At 48.0% G+C, this 21,512-nt stretch overlaps 1 protein-coding gene across 8 annotated transcripts in view; it reads left to right on the top strand.

The window, feature by feature from the left end:
* Nucleotides 1-313: 313 nt before the first annotated feature.
* The window catches only part of GPAT4 (glycerol-3-phosphate acyltransferase 4), a 32,809-nt gene continuing 11,610 nt past the window's right edge, over nucleotides 314-21,512 (top strand). Inside the window, exons 1-5 of one of the 8 annotated variants that reach the window (XM_060085769.1) lie at nucleotides 345-401; nucleotides 5,088-5,185; nucleotides 5,704-5,781; nucleotides 6,701-6,757; nucleotides 13,010-13,993. In XM_060085769.1, coding sequence (XP_059941752.1) covers nucleotides 13,829-13,993 — 165 coding nt within the window. In that variant the 5' untranslated portion in view covers nucleotides 345-401; nucleotides 5,088-5,185; nucleotides 5,704-5,781; nucleotides 6,701-6,757; nucleotides 13,010-13,828. Of the gene's footprint in view, nucleotides 402-1,189; nucleotides 1,236-2,989; nucleotides 3,010-5,087; nucleotides 5,186-5,703; nucleotides 5,782-6,700; nucleotides 6,758-13,009; nucleotides 13,994-21,512 lie in introns of those variants that run through there. The other 7 variants (XM_060085764.1, XM_060085766.1, XM_060085767.1 and 4 more) reach the window with 7 other exon arrangements.

The following is a 21,512-nucleotide window of genomic DNA, read 5'->3' on the forward strand; positions in this document are numbered from 1 at the left end:
GCCTCCCCGCCTCCTCCGCCCTCCATTCGGCTCTCCGTCTGCCCGTCTCCCCGGAGCCCCGCCCTTCGGAGCCCCGCCTCCCCAGCGCCCCTCCCCTCGGCGCCCCGCCTCCCCGCCTCCCCGGCCCAAGGCTTGGCGCCCCGTCTGCTCATCTCCCGGCGCCCCGCCCCCATCTCCCCGCCCCTCGGGGTCCCGCCCAGCCCGACCGGGCGCGCGCCAGCGCGTGGGTACGGGGCGTGAGGTTAGACGACGGGAGGGTGGAGACTGGACGCGAAGGTCACGTCAAGGCGGCATAGACAAAGGGCGGGCGCGCGCACGTCCTTACGCACGCCTCGGCCGGCGGCGGCGAGGGCGGGGCGGACGGTCCCCGGAGGGATTTGCCTCCTGGATCCTCGAGGTAGGTGAGTACGGTCCGGCCGGCCCGTTCCTGAAGGTCACGGGTCTCTGCGGGAGCTGGGGTTTGGGCCGGCGCCCGTGAGGGCTGCGGTCGGGCGACCCCGCTCCCTGCGCCCCCCCCGTCCCGGTGTTGGGAGGCACCATTGCCGCTGCCTGGGGGTTCCCGGCGCCGGAACGTGCCGCCCTCCCTGCGGCGGAGCGGGCCCGCCAGTCCCCGCGGCGCACTCCGGCCCGCGCCCCCGCGTGTCCTGCCGAATCCCGGCCCCCACGGCCTGCCCTCCGCGCGCTCGGGAGGATGAGAGATCACGGGGAAGCGCCTTCACCGTGACTGCTCAAGTTCTTTGGTGTCCCTGGGATGTACGTTTTCCGCTCCTGTTCTCCAGAGGATCCCCATTTTGTTTTCTTCAGGATTTCTTAACCCTCGATATCCCTTGCCTTTCCGTTTTGATTTCACGCCCTGCGAAGCATCCTCCTACAGGAGGGTCTTACTTCCTCACTCTCCGTGTCACAGAGGGCTTTAACTTTTCGCAGTTGAAAAGTTAGGGAAAATACACCGTATGAAACATACTGTAGTTCTGTGGCAGTAAGCTCCACGCTGTACTAGATACCAGTGCCTCACTGCTCAAGGCCTGTGTGCCGCGGACCTTCTCGCTGATAAGTTTCTTGAGATCCGTTGAAGAATTTGCTTTCTGGTTCATTTTCCTTCATTTTGGCTGAAGTTTGAGTACCTCTGTTTAGTTTCATGTCTTGTAGATTCTATCTTAACCCAAGGGAAACGTTATGAAAAGCAATTGTCCTTATGCCAGAGATGGTAGAAAAGAGTCCTGTATTCATGCCAGGTCGGTATTATTTTCTCACTTTGACAGTGATGTTTTTTCAACCTTGTATTATGGAGAATTTCAGACATGGAAAAGTAGATAGAATAGTGAACCAGCATGTACCCATCATCCAGCCTCAAGAACTCACCTATGACTGAGCATGTCTAATCCACATCCCTCTTCCGCGCGCCCCCATATCTCTGGGATAAATCCTTGATGTCAAAAGTAGCTTGAGAGTCAAAATAAAAATCTTACTTTATGGCTTTATGGAGTAAAGCCATAACTTACTTTTATTGGGACATAGTCTATGACAAGTCCTTCAAGTCCGAAATACATAATAGCATTGGAGAAGCACCAGAAAAGGGCATCTAAAATAATTAAGCGGCTGGAGGACAGGTTAAAACAGAAGGTGTGGATGAGAACTTCCAGATCATCTTGTCTTTTTCATTTTTGATGAGCCCTCAAGGCCCACAGAGGTTCAGTGACTTGTCCAGATCTACAGGGAATGAGAGGTTGAACTGAGGCTGGAAAAGACATCTCCCAACTCCGCATCTAGTCTTTCTCCTGTACCATGCTGCTTGCGTTTATGTTGTTTCCTGTGGGAAAGAGAAATGTGTGGAAGGGCTGTGACTGAAAACTCTTCCGATGAAGGGCTTGGGTAGGCAGATAGGAACCTTTCCAGCAAAATCTGGAATAATGAAACTAGGGGATAGGCCTTAAATGATTTCTTAAGCTGGATTTGGGACAAGTTGAGGAGTTCTCATCATAGCTTTTAGGAAACATGGGAAGATGCTGACCTTAAAAGTGGAATTCCAAACAGAATACGCACAAGCTTTAAAAGATTTAGATGACATTCATAGCTATTGAATGAAGAGTGACTAAGGGAAACTGGAATGATTTTTAGGGGGTGTACCCCCGATGTTATGCCCTTGTGGCCGAGAGAACAGTAGCACCCTCCCATGAAAACATCCTTCCTTGGGGCTTCCCTGGTGGCGCAGTGGTTGAGAGTCCGCCTGCCGATGCAGAGGACACGGGTTCGTGCCCCGGTCTGGGAGGATGCCACATGCCGCGGAGCGGCTGGGCCCGTGAGCCATGGCCGCTGAGCCTGCGCGCCCGGAGCCTGTGCTCCGCAACAGGAGAGGCCACAGCAGTGAGAGGCCCGCGTACCGCAAAAAAAAAAAAAAAAAAAACAACCTTCCTTGCCATGAGCAGGTAAGAATCCTGGGCTGGGTGCATCATGGGTTAGGCTTTTTTTTTTTAAACAAAACCATGGTCTGCATTTCCTAGCACACTTTAGGCAATTAAGTTTCCGTACCTCAAGAAAGACACTAAATTCAGTACTTGGGCCTCAATTTTTTTTTTTTGCGGTACGCGGGCCTCTCACTGTTGTGGCCTCTCCTGTTGCGGAGCACAGGCTCCGGACGCGCAGGCTCAGCGGCCATGGCTCACGGGCCCAGCCACTCCGTGGCATGTGGGATCTTCCCGGACCGGGGCATGAACCCGTGTCCCCTGCATCGGCAGGCGGACTCTCAACCACTGCGCCACCAGGGAAGCCAGGCCTCAATTTTTTTTACCTTTAAATGCTGCCCGAGGGATGCTGTGAACAAGGGATGTATGTATGTAGACTTCTTGGAGTTTGCTTGTAAGTTCAGTTTATATGATATGACATAATTGTTTATAAATTTACTTTCAGGATGGACTTTTCTTCTGTGAGTTTGTGACCTAAATACAGTAGTTGTTGTGCACATCCAGTTTATGGAAATGACACTCAAATGAACAGGATCAGGGTGTCTTGGTAAATCATTGCCCCTGAAGACATGAGGGGGTGGGGGAATTGTATATTTTGGTGGAGGGGTTGGTGTGTGTTGGAGAATATTTGGTCCTGGTTAAGCTTGAGCTGTACTGCAGAATTGTTTCTTCACGTAAAACAACCTCATCATGGCATGTCATTTACTTCTTACTGTATCATTACACTCATGGGGAGGACCTGAGTAAATGTCATCAGTTCCCTGTATAATAATGCTTACTCTATAGCATGATGAATGCTTTTTTTTTTTAATGATGAAAACTGGGCCAACCTTTTTTTTTCTTTTTTTTAACCCCACATTTGTGTATTTATTTATTTATTTATTTATTTTTGGCTGTGTTGGGTCTTCGTTTCTGTGCGAGGGCTTTCTCTAGTTGTGGCAAGCGGGGGCCACTCTTCATCGCGGTGTGCAGGCCTCTCACTATTGCGGCCTTTCTTGTTGCGGAGCACAGGCTCCAGACGCGCAGGCTCAGTAGTTGTGGCTCACGGGCCTAGCCACTCTGCGGCATGTGGGATCTTCCCAGACCAGGGCTTGAACCCGTGTCCCCTGCATTAGCAGGCAGATTCTCAACCACTGCGCCCACCAGGGAAGCCCATGAATGCTTTTTAAGAGCACGGAATTTTAGAGTTAGGAGGAGTGTTGTAAGTGCTTGGAGTTTTTCGTAAGTCCTTAAAGGTACTCTCTCCTTTAAAACACATTGATACATGCACACGCCACCCAGCCATACAGGCTGGTTTGCTCTCTCTGGGGGCTCTTTTTATTTTGTCTTCATAATAGTTGTTAGTGTGTTTGCCTTCTATTAAACTGTTAGCTCAAGATCTGCAATTCTAGGATGATGCTTTGTAAAAAGTAGGCACATGATACGCTTTTGTTGACTTTTTGAATTAAAAAAACAGAAACCAAAAAGCTGCTGAGGAAACTTAAATCCACAGAAGGTGAATGACTTACTGAAAGTCACACAGAGCAGAGAGTAACAGAGCTGGGCCTCCAACCTCAGAGGACTCCTGAGTCCAGTTCTCAGCCCCTTCCTTTGCACTGTTCCCTTCACACCTCTGAGGAGTAGGGTGGGGAAGATACTATATGTATGTATTTTTTCCCTTACCCGTTGGAGATACAGAATTTTCAGGGTCTGCCTTAAAACTTTGTGGTCAGTGCTATCCAATAGAAACATAACACAAACCACATGTACAGTTTTTTAAATTTTGTAGTAGCCACTTTAAAAAAAGTAAAAAGAAACAGGTGAAGATAAGTTTAGTAATATATTTTATTTAACCCAGATTATCTAGAATATCACTTCAACATGTAATCAGTGTACAAAGTATTAACGAGATCTTCTACATTCATTTTTTTTACCCTAATTCACTGAAATTCCAGCGTCTATTTTACATTTACAACACATTTCAGTTTAGACTAGCCACATCTCCAGTGCTTAAGGGTCAGACGTGGTTAGCGGCTGCTGTGTTAGACGGTGCAGGATCACTGTCAGCTGAGCATAGAGATGAAAGAGCGTTTTATGTTCCTGGTAATATACAGGTCTGAGGTGAAAGCAGAGTTTGTGGTTTTGATGACTTTTCTTTGCACAATTAAGGTTGTTTCAACCTTGTGGCAAGTTGAACCAAGAAGTCTGATGTTTCACAAATTTTGTGCCTTTGTGATGAAATGCTTTCTCATTGTAAAGAGACTGCTTAGTCATGGGGGGGAAGGTTTGACTTTTAAAAAATGGCTAGTGATAAAACTCAATAATGAAATAACCTGATAGAAAGTAGGCAGAAGATCTGAGCGCTTCACCAGAGAGGATATACAGATGGCCAATAAGCACATGGAAGATGCTTCATATCATTGGTCATGAGGGAAACAAATTAAAACCGTGAGATACCACCTAACATCCATTAGCATGTCTAGAATTAGAAAGACTGATCATATTGAGTGTTGGTGAAGATGTAGCGCACGTGGAACTTTCAGACACTGCTGGTGAGAATTAATGCAAGATGGTACAACCAGTTCAGAAGCCGGTTTGGCCGTTTCATTAAAAGCTAAACGTACACTTACGTCATTCCACTCCTAGGTATTTACGCCGGAGAAATGAAAGTGTATGTCCATTGCAAGGCTTGTAGATAGCGACTTTATTTGTAACAGTCCCCAACTGGAAGGACCCGTCACCAGGTGAGTGAATAAAGAAGCTGTGGCCTGTTCTACCAAGGGAAACAGCTCAGCAGTGGGGAGTGAACTGTTGACACAGGCAGCAGCATGAGTGATTCTCAGAGTGATGATGCCAAGTAAAATAAACCAGACACAAATTTTTGAAAAAAGAAGGCCAGGAAGTTGCTTCCAGTTACATATACAGTACTCAGATGTCAAAGCACTGATTTTGAAATGGAACTCTGAGAGCAGTGTTCGGGTTGGGTAAGGAAACCTCTTGGGTCTTAGAGCCCCAGCAAATGAAACTGTCCTTTCCTAAACTGATGGCCCCAGGATGTCAGTGTATCCTGTATCTTTGTCCTTTTTTTCTTTTTCAGCTTTGCAGGTTATGTTGCTTTGGGTTGAACTTGGTACCACGTTTCTTGTTAGCCACGTCCAGCTGACGTGAGGCCTTTCTAGGCAAGGGGAAAGTACTTAGGGTCAGAATGACCTGAGTTAAGACCAAGACCCTGAAACTGACCATGTTCCTGTCTTCTTCCTAGTGAGTTGAGTCATCCTTGAGCCTGACATATCCTGGCTTTGTCTTGGACCATCTGTTTTATCCAGGATTGCTGTCGGTGGTAAGCATATCCCTGGTTTTTCAGCAGTTCGGGTTCACTTCACCTAGCAGCTCTGTGCTGTCCCAACTCCTTGGAAACATTTTTACACCTTTCCTCCTAAGCAGCAGCGTCCTATGCAGGCATATTTCTTATACGCCACTACTCTGACATGCTTGACATCAAACTCCCCCCAGGGTACATTTCCTCTGTGTACGTGCATTTATTTACCATCACCTCAGAATGGGGGCATTTGCTGGGTCTGACCTGACAGAGTAAACTAGGAAAAATGGATGGCTTTGCTCTCAAGTGTAACCTGCCCCAAAGCAAAGGAGAGGCCAGCCTGGGGAGCAGAAAGACCACAAGACGGGGGGTTGGGGGGCACATGTAAGTTCTAGTCCTGCCTCTGTTACTGGCCAATTTTGTAGCTTGTCTCGTCACTCACCTCTTCCAAGCCTCAATAATTTAAGCCATTAGAGGAGCTTGTATTAGAATTCTCAGTGATTCACTAATAAAGCTGTGGTTTGCGCCAGCTACCTTAGGGATTGTAAACACCTTTAGGCAGGAGTGGTGTTGAAAGACATTTCTTGTCAGTGTAATGTCATGACTTCTTGGGAAATACCTTCCCGTGCCCCCTTCTCTTTCATAATAACAGGCACTTAGTGTAGCAGTAATAACAGTTAATGTATTTTGAACATTTACCTTGTTCTAGGCACTGTGAAATGTGAACAGTCTTTTTAGTAGATGTTGAGCAGAAGTTTAAAGAGATTAAGTAATTCACGCAAAGTCACACTCACACTACCAGTTCAGTGATCGAGTGAGGATTCAAACCCTGATGTGTTTGTTCTGATTCTTGAATCATGAGTCTGTTACCTATTCAAAATGATAAATACAGTTTTAAAAGTACCAAAGAGATAAAGTGATGCCTTCCTTCCATTCCTAGAGGCAGCTGCCATTGCCAGTCTCCTGTGTCTCTTCCCAGAGATGTGTGTCTTTGCAGGTACACACGCACACTGTATGTATTTGTCCCTTTCCTCCCTCCCTCACAGTTGGTATTTGCAGTGGACCTTGTTCTGCATCTCACTGGGAGGTTGTTTCTTCTCGGTGCATATGTAGATGTCTCACTCTCTCTTTATTTTTTAAAACAAATGACTAGTATTCCACTATATCCTTGACTAACGGACAGTGATGTTTCTCTTGATATGACAGACAGTACTGAGTCAGTAACCTTGCACATACCTCACTTAGCACAGGGTTTCTCAGCCTCCGCACTGTTGCCATTTGGGGCTGGATACTTCCTTGTGGTGGCAGGGGCGGCCTGGGCTTTTTAGGACGTTTAGCAGCATCCCTGTCCGCAGTCAGCGATGGATGCCAGGAGCCCCCCGTCCCAAGTTAGGACAATCACAAATGTCTGCAGACATTACCAGATGTTCCCCAGGGGGCTACAGTCAATCGTCCCTGGTTGAGAACTACTGTTGGCAGTTTATCGTTAGCATAAGTTTTTAGAAGTAGAGTTGCTGGATCTAAGGTTATATGTATTTCAAGTTCTGACGGTGGTTGCCGAATTGTTCTGCATAGAGGTTGTACCATTGTACACTCCAGTCAGCAGTATTTGAGGGTATTTTCTCATTTTCACCAATAGCGTGGGTTATAAGAAACTTTTTTTGCCCCTCACTGTACTTTTAATTCACATTTCTTGGCTTTACAGCTGACCTTTGTATGAGCACTTAGTGCTTGCTAGGCACCACGGAGTAGTTTTTGGTTTGTGGGTTTTGTGACATACTTTGAAATGCCTTCCTCTCTATCTAGCCCTCTTAAAAAGTTTGGTACTTAGAACTGCAGACAGTACTCTGGGTGTCTTCTGATCGTAATGACGTGATAATATGTACCATTTATTGAGATCTAATATATATAACAGACACTGTGCTTAGTGTGCTTTAAAAATGCATTATCCCTGTGTAGCCTAAGCACGTTTTTGGGTTTTTTTTGTTGTTGTTGTTGTTGTTGTTGTTTTTGTGGTACGCGGGCCTCTCACTGTTGTGGCCTCTCCCGTTGCAGAGCACAGGCTCCAGACGCGCAGGCTCAGCGGCCATGGCTCACGGGCCCAGCCGCTCTGCAGCATGTGGGATCTTCCTGGACCAGGGCACGAACCCGTGTCCCCTGCAATGGCAGGCGGACTCTCAACCACTGCACCACCAGGGAAGCCCCTAAGCACTTACTTTTAATAAAATGGCATATCTTCTCCTTTTTGAGTTCGTATGTGGCATGTCTCTGGACATATTCTGGTAGTAGGTATGGTCTCCTGAAGTGTAGGATGTGTCACAGAGTCATGGAGAGCTAGCAGAAAAGAAGTTTCTATAGCTGCAAATCATAGTAGTCCCTGCCTTGTGATCGAGTCAGAACTGGTTTAGAAGCCCTGATTTAAATTTGTAAGTTCCCTCCTTTATTTTCTCTTCCAGGACTCTTATAGTCTTTTTTTAGTTGAGGTGTAGTTGATGTACAATATTATGTAAGTTACAGGTGTACAAAATAGTGATTCACAATTTTTAAAGGTTTTACTCCATTTATAGTTATTGTCGAATATTGACTGCATCCGCAGTGTTGTGCCGTAGACCCTTGTAGCTTGTTTTATACCTAATAGTTTGTACCTCTTACCCCTATATTACCCCTTCACCCTCCTCACCGATAACCACGAGTTTGCCCTCTATATCTGTGAGTCTGCTTCTTTTTTGTTATATTCACTAGTTTGTTGTATTTTTTAGGTTCCGCATGTAAATGATAGCCATACAGCATTTGTCTTTGTGTCTGACTTACGTCACTTAGCGTAATGCCCTCCAAGTTCATCCATGTTGCTGCCAATGACAAAATTTCATTCTTTTTTATGGCTGAATAGTATTCCATTGTATATATGTCAAACATCTTCTTTGCCCATTTATCTCTTGATGGACACTTAGGGTGCTTCTGTATCTTGGCTATTGTAAATAATACTTCAGTGAACATTGGGGTGCATGGATCTTTTCGAGTTAATGTTTTTGTTTTCTTTGGATAAATGCCCAGGAGTGGGATTGCTGGATCATGTGGTAGCTCTGTTTTTAGTTTTCTGAGAAACCTCCGTACTGGTTTCTGTCATGACTGCACCAGTTTATGCTCCCACCAACAGCGCAGGAGGGTTCCTCTTTCTCCACCCAGGACTCTCTTCTTGTTGACAGTCATCGAAGTGGGAAGTGATGACTGTGTATGTGCCTGTTTGCTGGATACTTGTCTCTAGGCACTGAGTGCCTAATATGGTGTGTGGCACATAGTATGTGCCCTGATGTCGTCACCCTGAGAACTGAGAAGCTCTGGAAAGTGGGCCATTTTGGGGCCCAGATTTACCATTCAGTGGGTTGAAGAGTTTCATTAGCTTAGTGGTGGACTGTCATACTCCTAGGATGAGGCCATCTTCCCTCCTAAAAGGCTCAGAACTAGTTGGGTCTTCTCTTTTTCTCTGGACCATGTGGACTGTTGGGGGAACATTGGTCCAAGGGACTCTCAGTGGATTTGGCTGAAAGGTGTGGAATGGAAGAGAAGGGGTAACTAGTGCTTTGAGCTGATAGCTTCCCCTGCCTCCTGCCAAGGAGTCGTGGTTATGTTTACTTCAGGCAAAGTGATAGCCTCTCTTACAAGAGCATTTATCTAGAAATTGTGGTGTGATGGAGTTCTCATGTGAGCAGTTTCCCGATATTTCCAGAGACCAAAGTCTGTGTTAAGGGGCCTTAAGACGCCAGCACCTCTGGCTGTGATGGCTGGTCCGCTAGTCCGGCAAGATGTTTGGAGGCCTGTTTCATAACCGCAGTGTGCTGGCCTCATCTTTGCCTCTAAGAATTCACGGGAGCATTGTTTAACGTTGGCCACGGAACTTGTTTGGCTAGTTGCTGTTGCGAGTTCTGGAGTCTCTGGGGGTGCGGGGAGCGGAGGGCAACAGGGGGAGGTCGCTGCCTCCGAGGGGAGGAAAGAGCAGCCGGGACAGAGGTCTGCACACTGTTGCCGTAAAGGGTCAGATAGTAAGTAGTTGAGGTTTTGCTGGCCGTGGTCTCTGTCACATGTTATTCTTATTTTTTTTTTTTTTTACAACTCTTTCAAGATGTAAACACCGTTCCTAGGACACGAGCCTTGTAAAAACTGGCCCAGGTTTATCCTGTGGGCCTGGTGTGTCCCCCTCTGAATTAGGTGATGAAATTATTGCTAAATGTGTTTACTTTGATGTTTTGGGGACACGAACCCAGAATAACCTTGGGAATTCTCAGTTGATTGTGATCCAGAGGAAAGAGGTCTAAGCTCTGGCTTGGGACGTCAAAGGGACCCCGGTGTTGGTCGCGTTAGGTTCACGGAACTCAAGGTAACCTTGGCTAATATGACAGCAGCTGTGCAGTGGGACAGAGGCGTGGCCCTGGAACCGGACAGGTTTAAGGAATACAGTGGCTCAGCGAAGTGACTTAAGTCTCAGAAACACATCGAATTTCCTGAACGTCCGTTGGGATGTCATTAGAAATCTGGCATGTACTATCAGCTTGGCCAGTTTATAAACATGAACGAGCAGGTTTGTACCCTGGATTCTGAGAACACCAAATTCCGACGCATGAATTCAGGTTTGCCTTGTGGCTTTTCTCTGATGGCAGGAAGTTCTCTCGAGCAGGCCTGGCGTGAAGGAAGTGTTAATGTAGCTCAAGGTAGTTTGAAAGCTAGGAGGGCCTGGTGGTTAAAGAGCGGGGCTGTGAGACAGGCAGGCACACTTGTCCAAATCCCTCCTGTGCCGTTCATAGCTGTGGGACTCCGGTGACCTTGTCCTCTAAGCCTCCGCCCCCTCACCTCTCCTAGCGGCGATGGTAACTCCCCTGTGGGGCTGTTGTAGGCATTCAGTGAGGCCGGCGTGTGCACGGTGCTTGTTGTATCCGCTCAGCGTCCGTGCTGTGAGCGGTCAGTAAACGTTAGCAGTGATAATGGTCACGTGAAAGTGGAAGAAGTGGAGGATCCCTGCCACTGAAACGCTGTCTTTTTAATTGAATTGCTAGGTGTGTGGGATGTCATGGGAGCAGTTAGGAGTCAGAGAACGGGATCCATGTCTCCCTCGCTTAGTTTCCTAACTGGTAAAATGGAAAGAATACATACTGACAGGTTGTGAGATAACATGAGAAAGGGCTTTGAGTTCTGAACAGCACTGGACAGAACTCAGGGTGAAGTCGGTCACCTGTTCATTCGTTCCATTTCTTGAACTTCTAGAAGTATTGGAACCGAGCCAGAAGGTGATTGGCGTGAGGCCAAAATGTTGGCCAGAGTGACATGATAGGATGCTCCCAAGTTCAGAACTTGGAGTGGTAACTTGTGGTTAAGAATGAGTAATATAAAATTGAAATAGTGAAATATTAAAAAATAAGTGGCTGTATTAAGTCAAAGAAGCCAAGAAGGCTTCATACTCTGTGATTCCAACCATATGACATTCTGGGAAAAGCCAAACTATGGAGACAGTGAAAAGACCAGTGATTGCCAGGGGTTGGGGGTAGGTAGGGATGAATAATCTGAGCACAGAGGATTTTTAGAGCAGTGAAAATATTCTGTGTGGTACCTTAGTGGTGGATACGTGTCATTATACATTTGTCGAAACCCATAGAATGTACAACACCAAGTGTGATCCCCAATGTAAATAGTCTTAAAGAAAAAAAAAAAAAAGAGTGGCCAGAAAGGCTGGAGGAGTTAATCTATGTAGAAAATATGACAATATCTTGTAATACTAAAACTGTATTTCCTAAGTCAGAAGCGAAAGACAAATACTGTGTATTCTCACATAAATGTGGAATCCAGAAAATATGAACTTGTAGAAACAGAGAAAAGAATGGTGGTTACCCGGGATCAAGGGGTAGGAGAAGTTGGGAAATGTTGGGCAAAGGGTAGAAACTTCCCGTTATAAAATGAATAAGTTCTGGGGATCTAATGTACAGTGTGGTGATTATAGTTAACAATACTGTATTAGATACTTGAAAGTTGCTGAGAGGGTAGATCTTAGATGTTCCCACCACACACACAAAAAAGGTAAATATTTGGCTAATACTCTGTGGATGTCACGTTGCGATATGCAGGTGTGCAATATGTAGGTGTATCAATCGTGCTTTGTACTCTGCAGACGTGCTCAGTGTTATCTGTCAGTTAAATGTCGGTAAATCTGGGGGGAAATGAATAAAAACAAGAGTTACTATTATTTTAAAACCTAGATTTCCTTTTCCTCTGCAATTCCATTTCTAGGAATTGATCCTGCAAATATGTTTGCATGTGCATTTTGTATGCTAAGTCATGTAGGCACATTCATTACATTATTTATAACAAAAAAAGGGTAGAAACATTGGTGTCCAACCTCAGGAAAGCAGTTAACCAAATCGGGGAACATTCTTACGGTTGAGAACTGTGCACCTGCAAAGAGTAAGGGAACTCCGTGTGCACTGCGGGGACACTATCCCAAGACATGTTAAGCTACAAGACAAAACAAAAAGCAGTGTTCGTGGTGTGCCGTCATGACTGTTGCCTGGGTGCGAGGTGGGCCGGAGTGATTTCCTCGTGTGTGCGTAGAACATCTCAGGAAGAATACGAAGCTGGTGATGCGGTTGCATCTGTGGACAAGAACTCTGGGCAGTGGGGGACAGGTAGGAGGCACGTGTACTCCGCCGAGTATACCCTCCTTGTCTTTTGAGATGCGTCTTATGTCCGTGTATTTTCTTTTTCTTCTGTTTGAAGTCTAAGGTATTGATTTTTTTTTAATTGAAGTATAGTTGATGTACAGTGTTGGGTTAGTTTCTGCCGTGCAGCCGAGTGACTCAGTGATACGTACACATTCTTTTTCGTATTCTTTTCCACTATGGTTTATCCCAGGACATTGAATATAGTTCCCTGTGCTCTACAGCAGGACCTTGTAGTCCGTCCAGTCTATACATAATAGTTTGCCTCTACTAACCCCAAATATGCATACATTTTCTATTAGAAAAGTTTGAACGGCCATAGGTCGTCGTTTCATCGGGGTTGAAAACTATGAAACATCTGTGGTTCTCCTCCACACGCGCGTCTGCCGCCTGCTGCTCTGCGCAGTCCCTTTGACCTTGATGTTGTGAGAGCGGCACGGGCTGTAGGCTGATCCTAAAACGCGCCGGGCCCCACCCCAGAGCACCGTGATGTCTCTCCCCTTGGCTTGTGTTTGTGTGACGGATGGTGTTTCTGTTTCCACCTCCAGCTTCGGCAGCATGTGAGAAACTTCTTGCCAAGGACCCGGGTCACCGCTGAGAAGGGGGCCTTACGGAGAAAAGTATCCAGAGGAAACCTGCGCCAGATGCGTCTGGAATTCCACGCACCGCAGGCGGCATGAGGCGTGCTGGGCCAGCACCTGCGGCCTCCTGGCGCGGCCTTTAGCTCTCCAGAGAGGAGGGTCCTGGGAGCAGTGCACCCGGAGCCTCTCCAGGGGAAGCACGGGGCCAGGTGTGAACGCTCTACGATGGACGCAATTTTCAGCCTATGAAGGTGTTTTAAGGAAAACAGTTATTTAATTTCCACATATTCATGTTCGCTAGCCTTCTGTGGGAAGTGCCAGCAGTCACCCCCCTCCACTGGAGTTGTCAGCATTTTTCTGGCACCAAGTTGAACTCTTCTTGGTACTTCTGGCAATGACACATCCTCAGGAGAGATTTATCTGCTAAATGCTCTTGGACGGGAGAAAAAGTAAAACTTCTGGAAGCAGCGCGAGAGGAGCAGAACCCGGATCGCGCCCTCGCCGCTCACTCGCCCAGACACCCTGCCTGGCCTCGGATGCTGGCACTGAAGGCTGAGCCTGCCCCGTCCACCCCTGCAGCCCGTCTCTTCTGGGGAGGGCTGGCCGCCTCGGGGGCCCCCTTCTGCTCTCCTCCTACTCCCAGGCTCTCTGTTCCGGCCGTCGAGTGACGTGAACTTGGGAATGGAGTTGGTGCCCCTCCCCAGGCCGGTGCTGGCAGAGAGGACCATCTGAGGCTGAGCTTTGTTCGCGGGGAGGAGGGCGCTGGCCTCGCCTGCATCCTCCACCATGTTCCTGTTGCTGCCTTTTGACAGCCTGATTGTCAACCTCCTGGGCATCTCCCTGACCGTCCTCTTCACCCTCGTCCTGGTTTTCATCATAGTCCCCGCCATTTTCGGAGTCTCCTTTGGTATCCGAAAGCTCTACATGAAAACTTTGTTAAAGATCTTTGCGGTGAGTGTGCTGTTTACAAACGGTTGCTTCACAGAGGAGGGAAGAAGTGCCATTAGCAAAAAGAGTTATTCTTGTCTGGTTGATTGTGAACTCGCTGCTGGATGTGGAGAGAGTTGGGAGAATGGGAAGGAAGTGGCATTCTGAGTAGAAAGAATAACTAAACGTGAGCTTGTGAAAGCCTTCAGCCGTCTTTCTTTTGAGCTAAGGGACTTGTGTGTTTGGTCTGTCTGAGCAAAGGCACCTATTCCATGACCCCACACCTGGCCTGTTTATTTCAAACGGAGGGACTTAGAATTAAAAAATCACTGCCGGACAGTGATGTAACAGATATTGCAACTCAAAGCTGCTGTTGGCATATTCCCTGACTGATGAGTATGGGAGAGTCTTTTCTCTCTTTCAAATGTTTATCTTAAATATGTTCTTGCACTTCAGACAAAAAGAAGTAACAGAAAAGGGCATCTGATGAATTTTTCTATTTTCTGAAAGAGGGGGAGAAGAGTGTATTTCTTAACATATGTCAGAACTTAAGTCATGATACCGCTGAACAGAACTAGTCACAGTGGGAAGGAAATGAGTGAGAAGTAATATTTCCTGGAAGTTGATGTCTGCCACCAGCCTTTTAACTACCTCTTCAGAGATGTGGTGATTTATTAGCAGGATCTGTTTTCAGTAGTCACCGCATCTTCAGGTTCATCTTTTCCACGGCTGAGACCATACTAGGAAACACAACGCAGTTATATTTGTTCAGATAGTATCTTACGGTTCAGAATAGTCTCACTCGTTTTCCTTTGGTTCCCTGTAATTCTGCAGTGGCCCAGGGTATCTGTCAGTGATAGACTTAACCAGTGAAGACATAGTGACTCTGGAAGATGAAGTGAGCTGTATGAAATGCTACATTACAGCAGGAAATATGTTTAGGTATATTACTGAATCTTGAGTTTTGTTATTTTATATAAGAATATGACTTTTTTTCACATTAAAAAACTTGAGGTGAAGCTGACAGAACGTAAAGGTAACCATTTAAAGGGAACGGGGGGGCCTCCCTGGTGGCGCAAGTGGTTGAGAGTCCGCCTGCCGATGCAGGGGATACGGGTTCGTGCCCCGGTCTGGGAGGATCCCATATGCCGCGGAGCGGCTGGGCCCGTGAGCCATGGCCGCTGGGCCTGTGCATCCGGAGCCTGTGCTCCGCAACGGGAGAGGCCACAACAGTGAGAGGCCCACATACCGCAAAAAGGAAAAAAAATAAAAATAAAAATAAAAAATAAAGGGAACGGTTCGCCAGCACTTGCGGTCTTCGCAGTATTGCACGGTCACCACCTCTGTGTGGCCCCACAGCACTCTCACCTCTCCGGAAGGAGGCCCCATACTCATTAAGCACTTGCCCTCCTTTTTTCCCTCCCCCGGCTCTGACAACCGTGAATCTGTGTTCTGTCTCTGGCTTGACCTATTCTGGATATTTCATTTTCATGGAATTATATAAAGTGTGCTCTTTTGTGACTGGCTCCTTTCACGTAGCATAACTTTGGAACATGTTTCAGTACTTTGGTTTTTATGGCCGAGTAATATTCCACTGTGTGTCTGTACCATAATCCGCTTATCCATTCATGCGTTGACGGGCCGTTTTCACCTTCCGGCTGCTGTCCGTAATGCTGCTGTGGTGCGCTTGTACTTACTTAAGTACTTACGTTCAACAGTAAGATTTCTGAGCCCTACCTATGGTCTCTGGGGTTGTCTTGCTACTCAGAGAGTGCTCTGAGACCAGCAGCTGAGTGTCACCCAAGACTGGTTAGAAATGCAGTCCACAGGCCCCCTCCAGACCCACTGAATTAGGATCAGCATTCCAGCGAGCCCCAGGTGCACAGTAAAGGTTGAGAAGTAGTAATCTCATCAGTCTTTCGTGTTTGTTTTAATTAATCAGGAAATGTAATTTTCTTCAACTTCAGTCCCCGAAAATCTTCAGTAGAACCCAGGGTTCCTGTGAACCACGTAACTACCCGTGCCCGTTTGCCACTGAAAAATGTACATCAGTGTAGAGGGAGCAGAAATAAACTTCTAGGAGACAACAGTGAGTGATGTCTGGCTTTTATTCAAGTGATTAATTCATAGACCTATGGAAGTACTTATTCTTAAAACATAAAAATAGGAGTCATCAGACCAGAGTTCTTTGGTAGTAGCTAAATTTTTAAAATTTGGATCACTTTGGGTGGAACAAAAGACCTAGAATCCGTGTACATTCCCTATTCCATTTTGAAAATGTCCCCTCAAATTAGTATTTTAAAGTTCATAGCCAAGTAAATCCTTATTACTATTGACTGTGTTTTTCAGATGTACATTCTTGTGGCTTTTATTTTTATTTTTATTTTTTTTTCCCTTTTTGCGTTATGTGGGCCTCTCACTGTTGTGGCCTCTCCCGTTGCGGAGCACAGGCTCCGGACGCGCAGGCCCAGCGGCCATGGCTCACGGGCCCAGCCGCTCCGCGGCATATGGGATCCTCCCAGACCGGGGCACGAACCCGTATCCCCTGCATCGGCAGGCGGACTCTCAACCACTGCGCCACCAGGGAGGCCCTCTTGTGGCTTTTAATGTCGATTATAATTATATATTTTTGGGCCAATCCATGGGACAGGTAATCTTTTTTTTCCCCTTTTTAAATTAATTAATTAATTTTTGGCTGCATTCGTTGCTGTGCGTGGACTCCCTCCAGCTGCGGTGAGCGGGGGCTACTCTTTGCTGCAGTGCGCGGCTTCCCATTGCAGTGGCCTCCCCCGTGGTGGAGCACGGGCTGTAGGTGTGTGGGCCTCAGCAGTTGTGGCTCGCGGGCTCCAGAGCGCAGGCTCAGCAGTCGTGGCACATGGGCTCAGCCTCTTGGCAGCATGTGGGATCTTCCCGGACCAGGGCTCAAACCTGTGTCCCCTGCATTGGCAGACGGATTCTTAACCACTGCGCCACCAGGGAAGCCCTTAGTTGCCGCAGAGCAACTAAGCCCGGGCGCCACAACTACTTAGCCTGTGCTCTAGAGCTCGCGAGCCACAACTACTGAGCCCGTGTGCCACAACTGCTGAAGCCTGCACGCCTAGAGCTCCGCAACAAGAGAAGCCACCGCAATGAGAAGCCCGCACACTGCAACGAAGAGTAGCCCCCGCTCGCTACAACCAGAGAAAAGCCTGTGCGCAGCAACAGAGACCCAACACAGCCAAAAGTAAAAAATCAATAAATAAAATAAAATACACCTAAACTTGTGGGTGCTTTTTAGTAAAGACGAGACCTTTATTTTGCCTTTTTTATCCTCTTCATCCACTTCCTAACCTGGGGTGCTATATGTAATTTTGCAGTTGGAAGGAAGCTCAGAGATCATCTTAATTCCGTGGGTCTCTTCCTAACTACACATCTGAATCACCTGGGGAGTGTTTAAAAAATACTTGTTTGGGAGCACTAGAATCTCCCCAGAAATTCTGATTTAATTGGTTTGGGTGGGCATTTTTAAAAAGCTCCCCAAGTGATTCTACCATCTACCATCAAAAGGTGGAGTCTGATTGCCCTCCTCTTGAGTTGGGGACCCGCCTTGGTGACTCGTTTCTAACATATAGAATGTGGTGGCCGTGACGCTGTGTGACGTTAGGTTAGAAGTGGCAGTATAGCTTCCGTCTGCCTCTGGATACTTGCCCCTGGAGCCCGGCTGCCACATTGTGAGGAAGCCTAGGCCCCGTATAGGTGTTCCAGGTTCCAGTCCCAGGGGAGCTGTGACAACCAGCATCAGCTGACACCCAGCCGATGCCAGACCCTGTGCAGTTTGCAGATTCACGAGCAGAATAAATGGTGGTGGTATTTTAAGCCAGTGTTATGGGGTGGTTTGTTACACAGCAGTAGATGACCAGACAAATAATATAATAGTAAAGAATGTTAAACATTCATTCATGTCTCACAGCTGACAACACCTTAAACATTTTTTTGTTACCTTTCAGTCTTGGCAGTATTTTATGGCTGTGTTAATGGCATGTACATTTGATTTTATGTCTACATTTTCTTCTGGGATCTTATAAGCCAGTTTTACAGTTTAGTAGGTAATTTTCATAAAGATTCAAGCTGGATGTCTGGTAGTCCGTGCAGTACACATACCTGTGCTTTTGGGGCACAGCTAGGTCGGCACAGCTTGACAAATGGTTTCCCACGATCAGTTCATCTCCCCATATAAAGGAACTTTGGGGTACCTGCCAAGGGGGGATGTGTGCGTGGGCGGGTCCTCCAGGTCTTTCCTCCTGGAAGACAGCTCAGTGCAGGTCCTTTTAATGCTGAGTTGCGGGAGATGGTCGTGTGCGGAGGGCAGCGTGTTACTTAAAGTACTTCAGTTATCTTAATGTTCGTGCTTCCGATTTACCCTCAGTACAGTGATGATGGCATTGTTTGGGGTAGAATTCCTAGGAGTGGACTTCCAGCTGGGTTGAGAATGATTTGGAAAAGGAGAGAAGAAAGCCTGGGTATAAAGGAGAAAGATGAAAGAAAAAAAAAAAACAACAACTTGAGTTTTCTTGCCTGATGTGAAGGGGGTTGATCAGGTCAGGTCAGAGAAGACGGGCCAGCTGTAATGAGTGGCGTTAAGCTCCACGGCGGAACGGGTCGGAAACCAGTGGTGGCCGTGAGGGGGTTGAAGAGACTGAACGGGTCGCGGGATCGGGGTGGGATAGGCGGGACTTTTTGGAGGGTTTTTTTACCGGCTCTGAAACTTGACCGAAGTCCTCAGACCCTGCAATCTACGTCCTCCTCTGGGGAGTGGGAGCAGTTAATGCCTCCTTCAGATGGGTCCGTGCCCCCACCCCCCGTCCCAGCATCACCGGGAGTAGCGTAAAGGCCAAACTGAAGGAGATGAGGGTGGGATTATGGGGCTAGGAAGTGGTTTTAGGTTCAGGTCTGTCTTTCATACGGAGACCTTGATGAAGAGAAATATTGGGAGCTGGTGAATGAAATGCAGCCCTTACTGACTGCCTGCGAAGTGCAGGGCGCTTGGTCAGATTCTGCTGGGTTCTGCCTCCTGCCCCTCGAGGCAGTTACAGTTTACTAGGAGAGACGGATGTCTGCATACAGAACTACTTGAGAGTGTGACGCCAGTTAAAATACACAGGCGGAGACGAGCTGTGACTGCAGGAGTTGGGTAGGTAGCATTTCATGTAAGATTTGGCCTTTGAACTGGATCTTAAAAGAGAGAAAGCATTCTAGAAGTGCAGTGGGGTAGAGGCGAGAAGGTGCCGTCTGGTTTACAGGCAGTACCTAGTTCAGGAGAGAAGAGCCTTTGGGGGCCTGGAGGGGGGAAGGCGGGGGAGAGAGCGGTAGGTGGGAGAAGCCGCGGGTGGACGAAGGGGGTGGCCTGACACTGGCAGCCAGGGAGGACCCTTCTCGGGTGGGGAAGCTTGGGGACCACGGGAGGAGGGCCGGGCGGAGGGGAGTACGTTGGGGTCGGGTGTGTGCGGCTGCCTGTCACTCTCAGGCCGGATGTGAGGATGGGGGGACTTGCACGCGGTCACGACCAGCAGGTGATTGGAAACGTGAGGTTGACGCCGCTGTGCAGTCAGGATTGTTGATTTGACAGTAGCTACTGAGAGATTCCTGCGGAAGCAGGGAGAGGAGATGTCGTCGCTGCCTGGGCGGTGGACGGTGACGGGTGCTGGGGTCTGGTTCTTTGGGTGTCTCTAGTGCGGTCGTGCGAAGCGCGGTGGAGGCTGGCTGAGAAGAGGGGCGGGTCTCTGCTGAGATCAGTGCTGCAGAGACTGTCAGGCCTTCCAGTGCGCTTGGTCCCTAACCCACCGGCTCAGGAGCGTGACCACGCAGCAAAGATGCACCGTGGCACCGCCCACGCCTCTCGGGCTGGGCCTGCGTTCACCTGCGAGGGCTGTGCTGGGTTTACTGTTAGCTCCAGTGCAGCATCATCCTTGCCCCTAACAGTCTCTGTCTGGCAGATGCTGAAAAGGGAATAATTAAGGAATCTGGTCCTGAACATCCCGGATCAAGGGAACGGAGGGGGTTTGTGGGGAAATGACTCTGAACCTGGAGCTCTCGCTTTTATTCTGGGCGTCTGGACGCGGTGCTCCTTGAAGTGACGCCAGAGAACCCAGGTGCGTAGCTCTCAGCGCCGCTGGCTCCGTCGCCCTCCCGGAGTCACCGCAGCAAGGCGGAGCAGCCCGTCGCGAGTGCTGGCCCCTGGCGGCCCCGCCCTGCGCTCTTACCCTGCTCTGCTGACCTTGGACAGTTCTCTCCTCAGCGCAGAGACAGTTTGAGGTGTGCCTGAAGTTTGGAAAAGTAAAGCTCAGGTACAAAACGGGAGGGCAGGAGGATGTTTATGACAGAGCTAGGGGACTAGAAGCTCATGGAACCAGCACCTTTCCAGTTAAAACAGAAACCACAGCCTTCCTGCACATTCCGTCATGAGGCAGCCCCCACAGACGTTGAGTCCTAGTGCTCCAGCGGCCTGAAGGCAGGTGCTACCTGCCCGTTAAAATCAGATCCAAGTATCAGAACTGTCAGCACAGAACCAAGCTTCTCTGGCTCTGAGCTTTGCAGCTCCAGTGCAGAGTCCTGGCCAGAATGGACAGCCCTCAGCTCTGGTGTGCCGGGCTTGTAAGCTCTCTCGCCCCTTAGCCACCTCTTCCCTCGATGACATTCCAAGATGGAATTCATCTTCCTCCATTGTAGGAGCTAGGTTTACATTTTCTTCTAGAAGGAGATCATCTGTGCCAGAAGCCATCAAGGGTTAACTACCTGAAATGGGCCGTGTGAGTTTTCCTGCCTTAGACCTTTAACTGGGTGACTCTGTAAACTCTGTTTTCTCTAGACAGTGGTGTTTGAAGACATTTCCAGATGAGGTCAGACGGCTGCTTAAGCTCGTGTCCTGCTTCCGGCCTTGCTGCCTTGCTAACACTTCAGGCTCTGCCGGCAGAATCTCACCAGAGGCTTTGTGCCACGTGGATTCTGCTGCGTCATGGAATGACGGGGTTCTTTTCTACCTTGCAGAGCTGTGGAAACAGAAGTTTGAAAACACACCTTTTAAAATGTCCGTTCTGTTTCCTTGACTCACTGCCGTCATGACTTTCTGTTCTGCGGCACCACGTTGCAGGAGGTGGACAGGAGCTCGTGTGTCTGCCTCTCAGCATTTGAGAGCAGGAGGGACCCAGCCTCTGGCTCTCTTCAGACAGCTAAAAGGATTTTAATGAAGGAAGGGAGGACCTAGGAAGAGCCTCACTTTCCTGGAGCCCATATTATTTCAGTGGTGCTGAGGACGATTCGGGGTGTCACGTATGGTCTCATTGGATCCTCGTGAAGTAGGAGGTTGAAGGACCATCATCCTGTTTTGTGGATAGAAAAGACTAGCATCCAGAATGTTGGAATGAGTTGCTTAAGGGACACAGCATAACTGTCAAACTTGGGACTTAGTTTTGTTTTTGTTTTTTTTATCTCCAAATAGTGTTTTTTAACACCGTTTTTTTTTTAATTTAATTTAATTTTAAGCACTAAGCTACTCTCAGGCTTTCTG

Source organism: Mesoplodon densirostris, chromosome 20 (genome assembly GCF_025265405.1).
Source record: "Mesoplodon densirostris isolate mMesDen1 chromosome 20, mMesDen1 primary haplotype, whole genome shotgun sequence".
Classification (NCBI taxonomy): domain Eukaryota; kingdom Metazoa; phylum Chordata; class Mammalia; order Artiodactyla; family Ziphiidae; genus Mesoplodon; species Mesoplodon densirostris.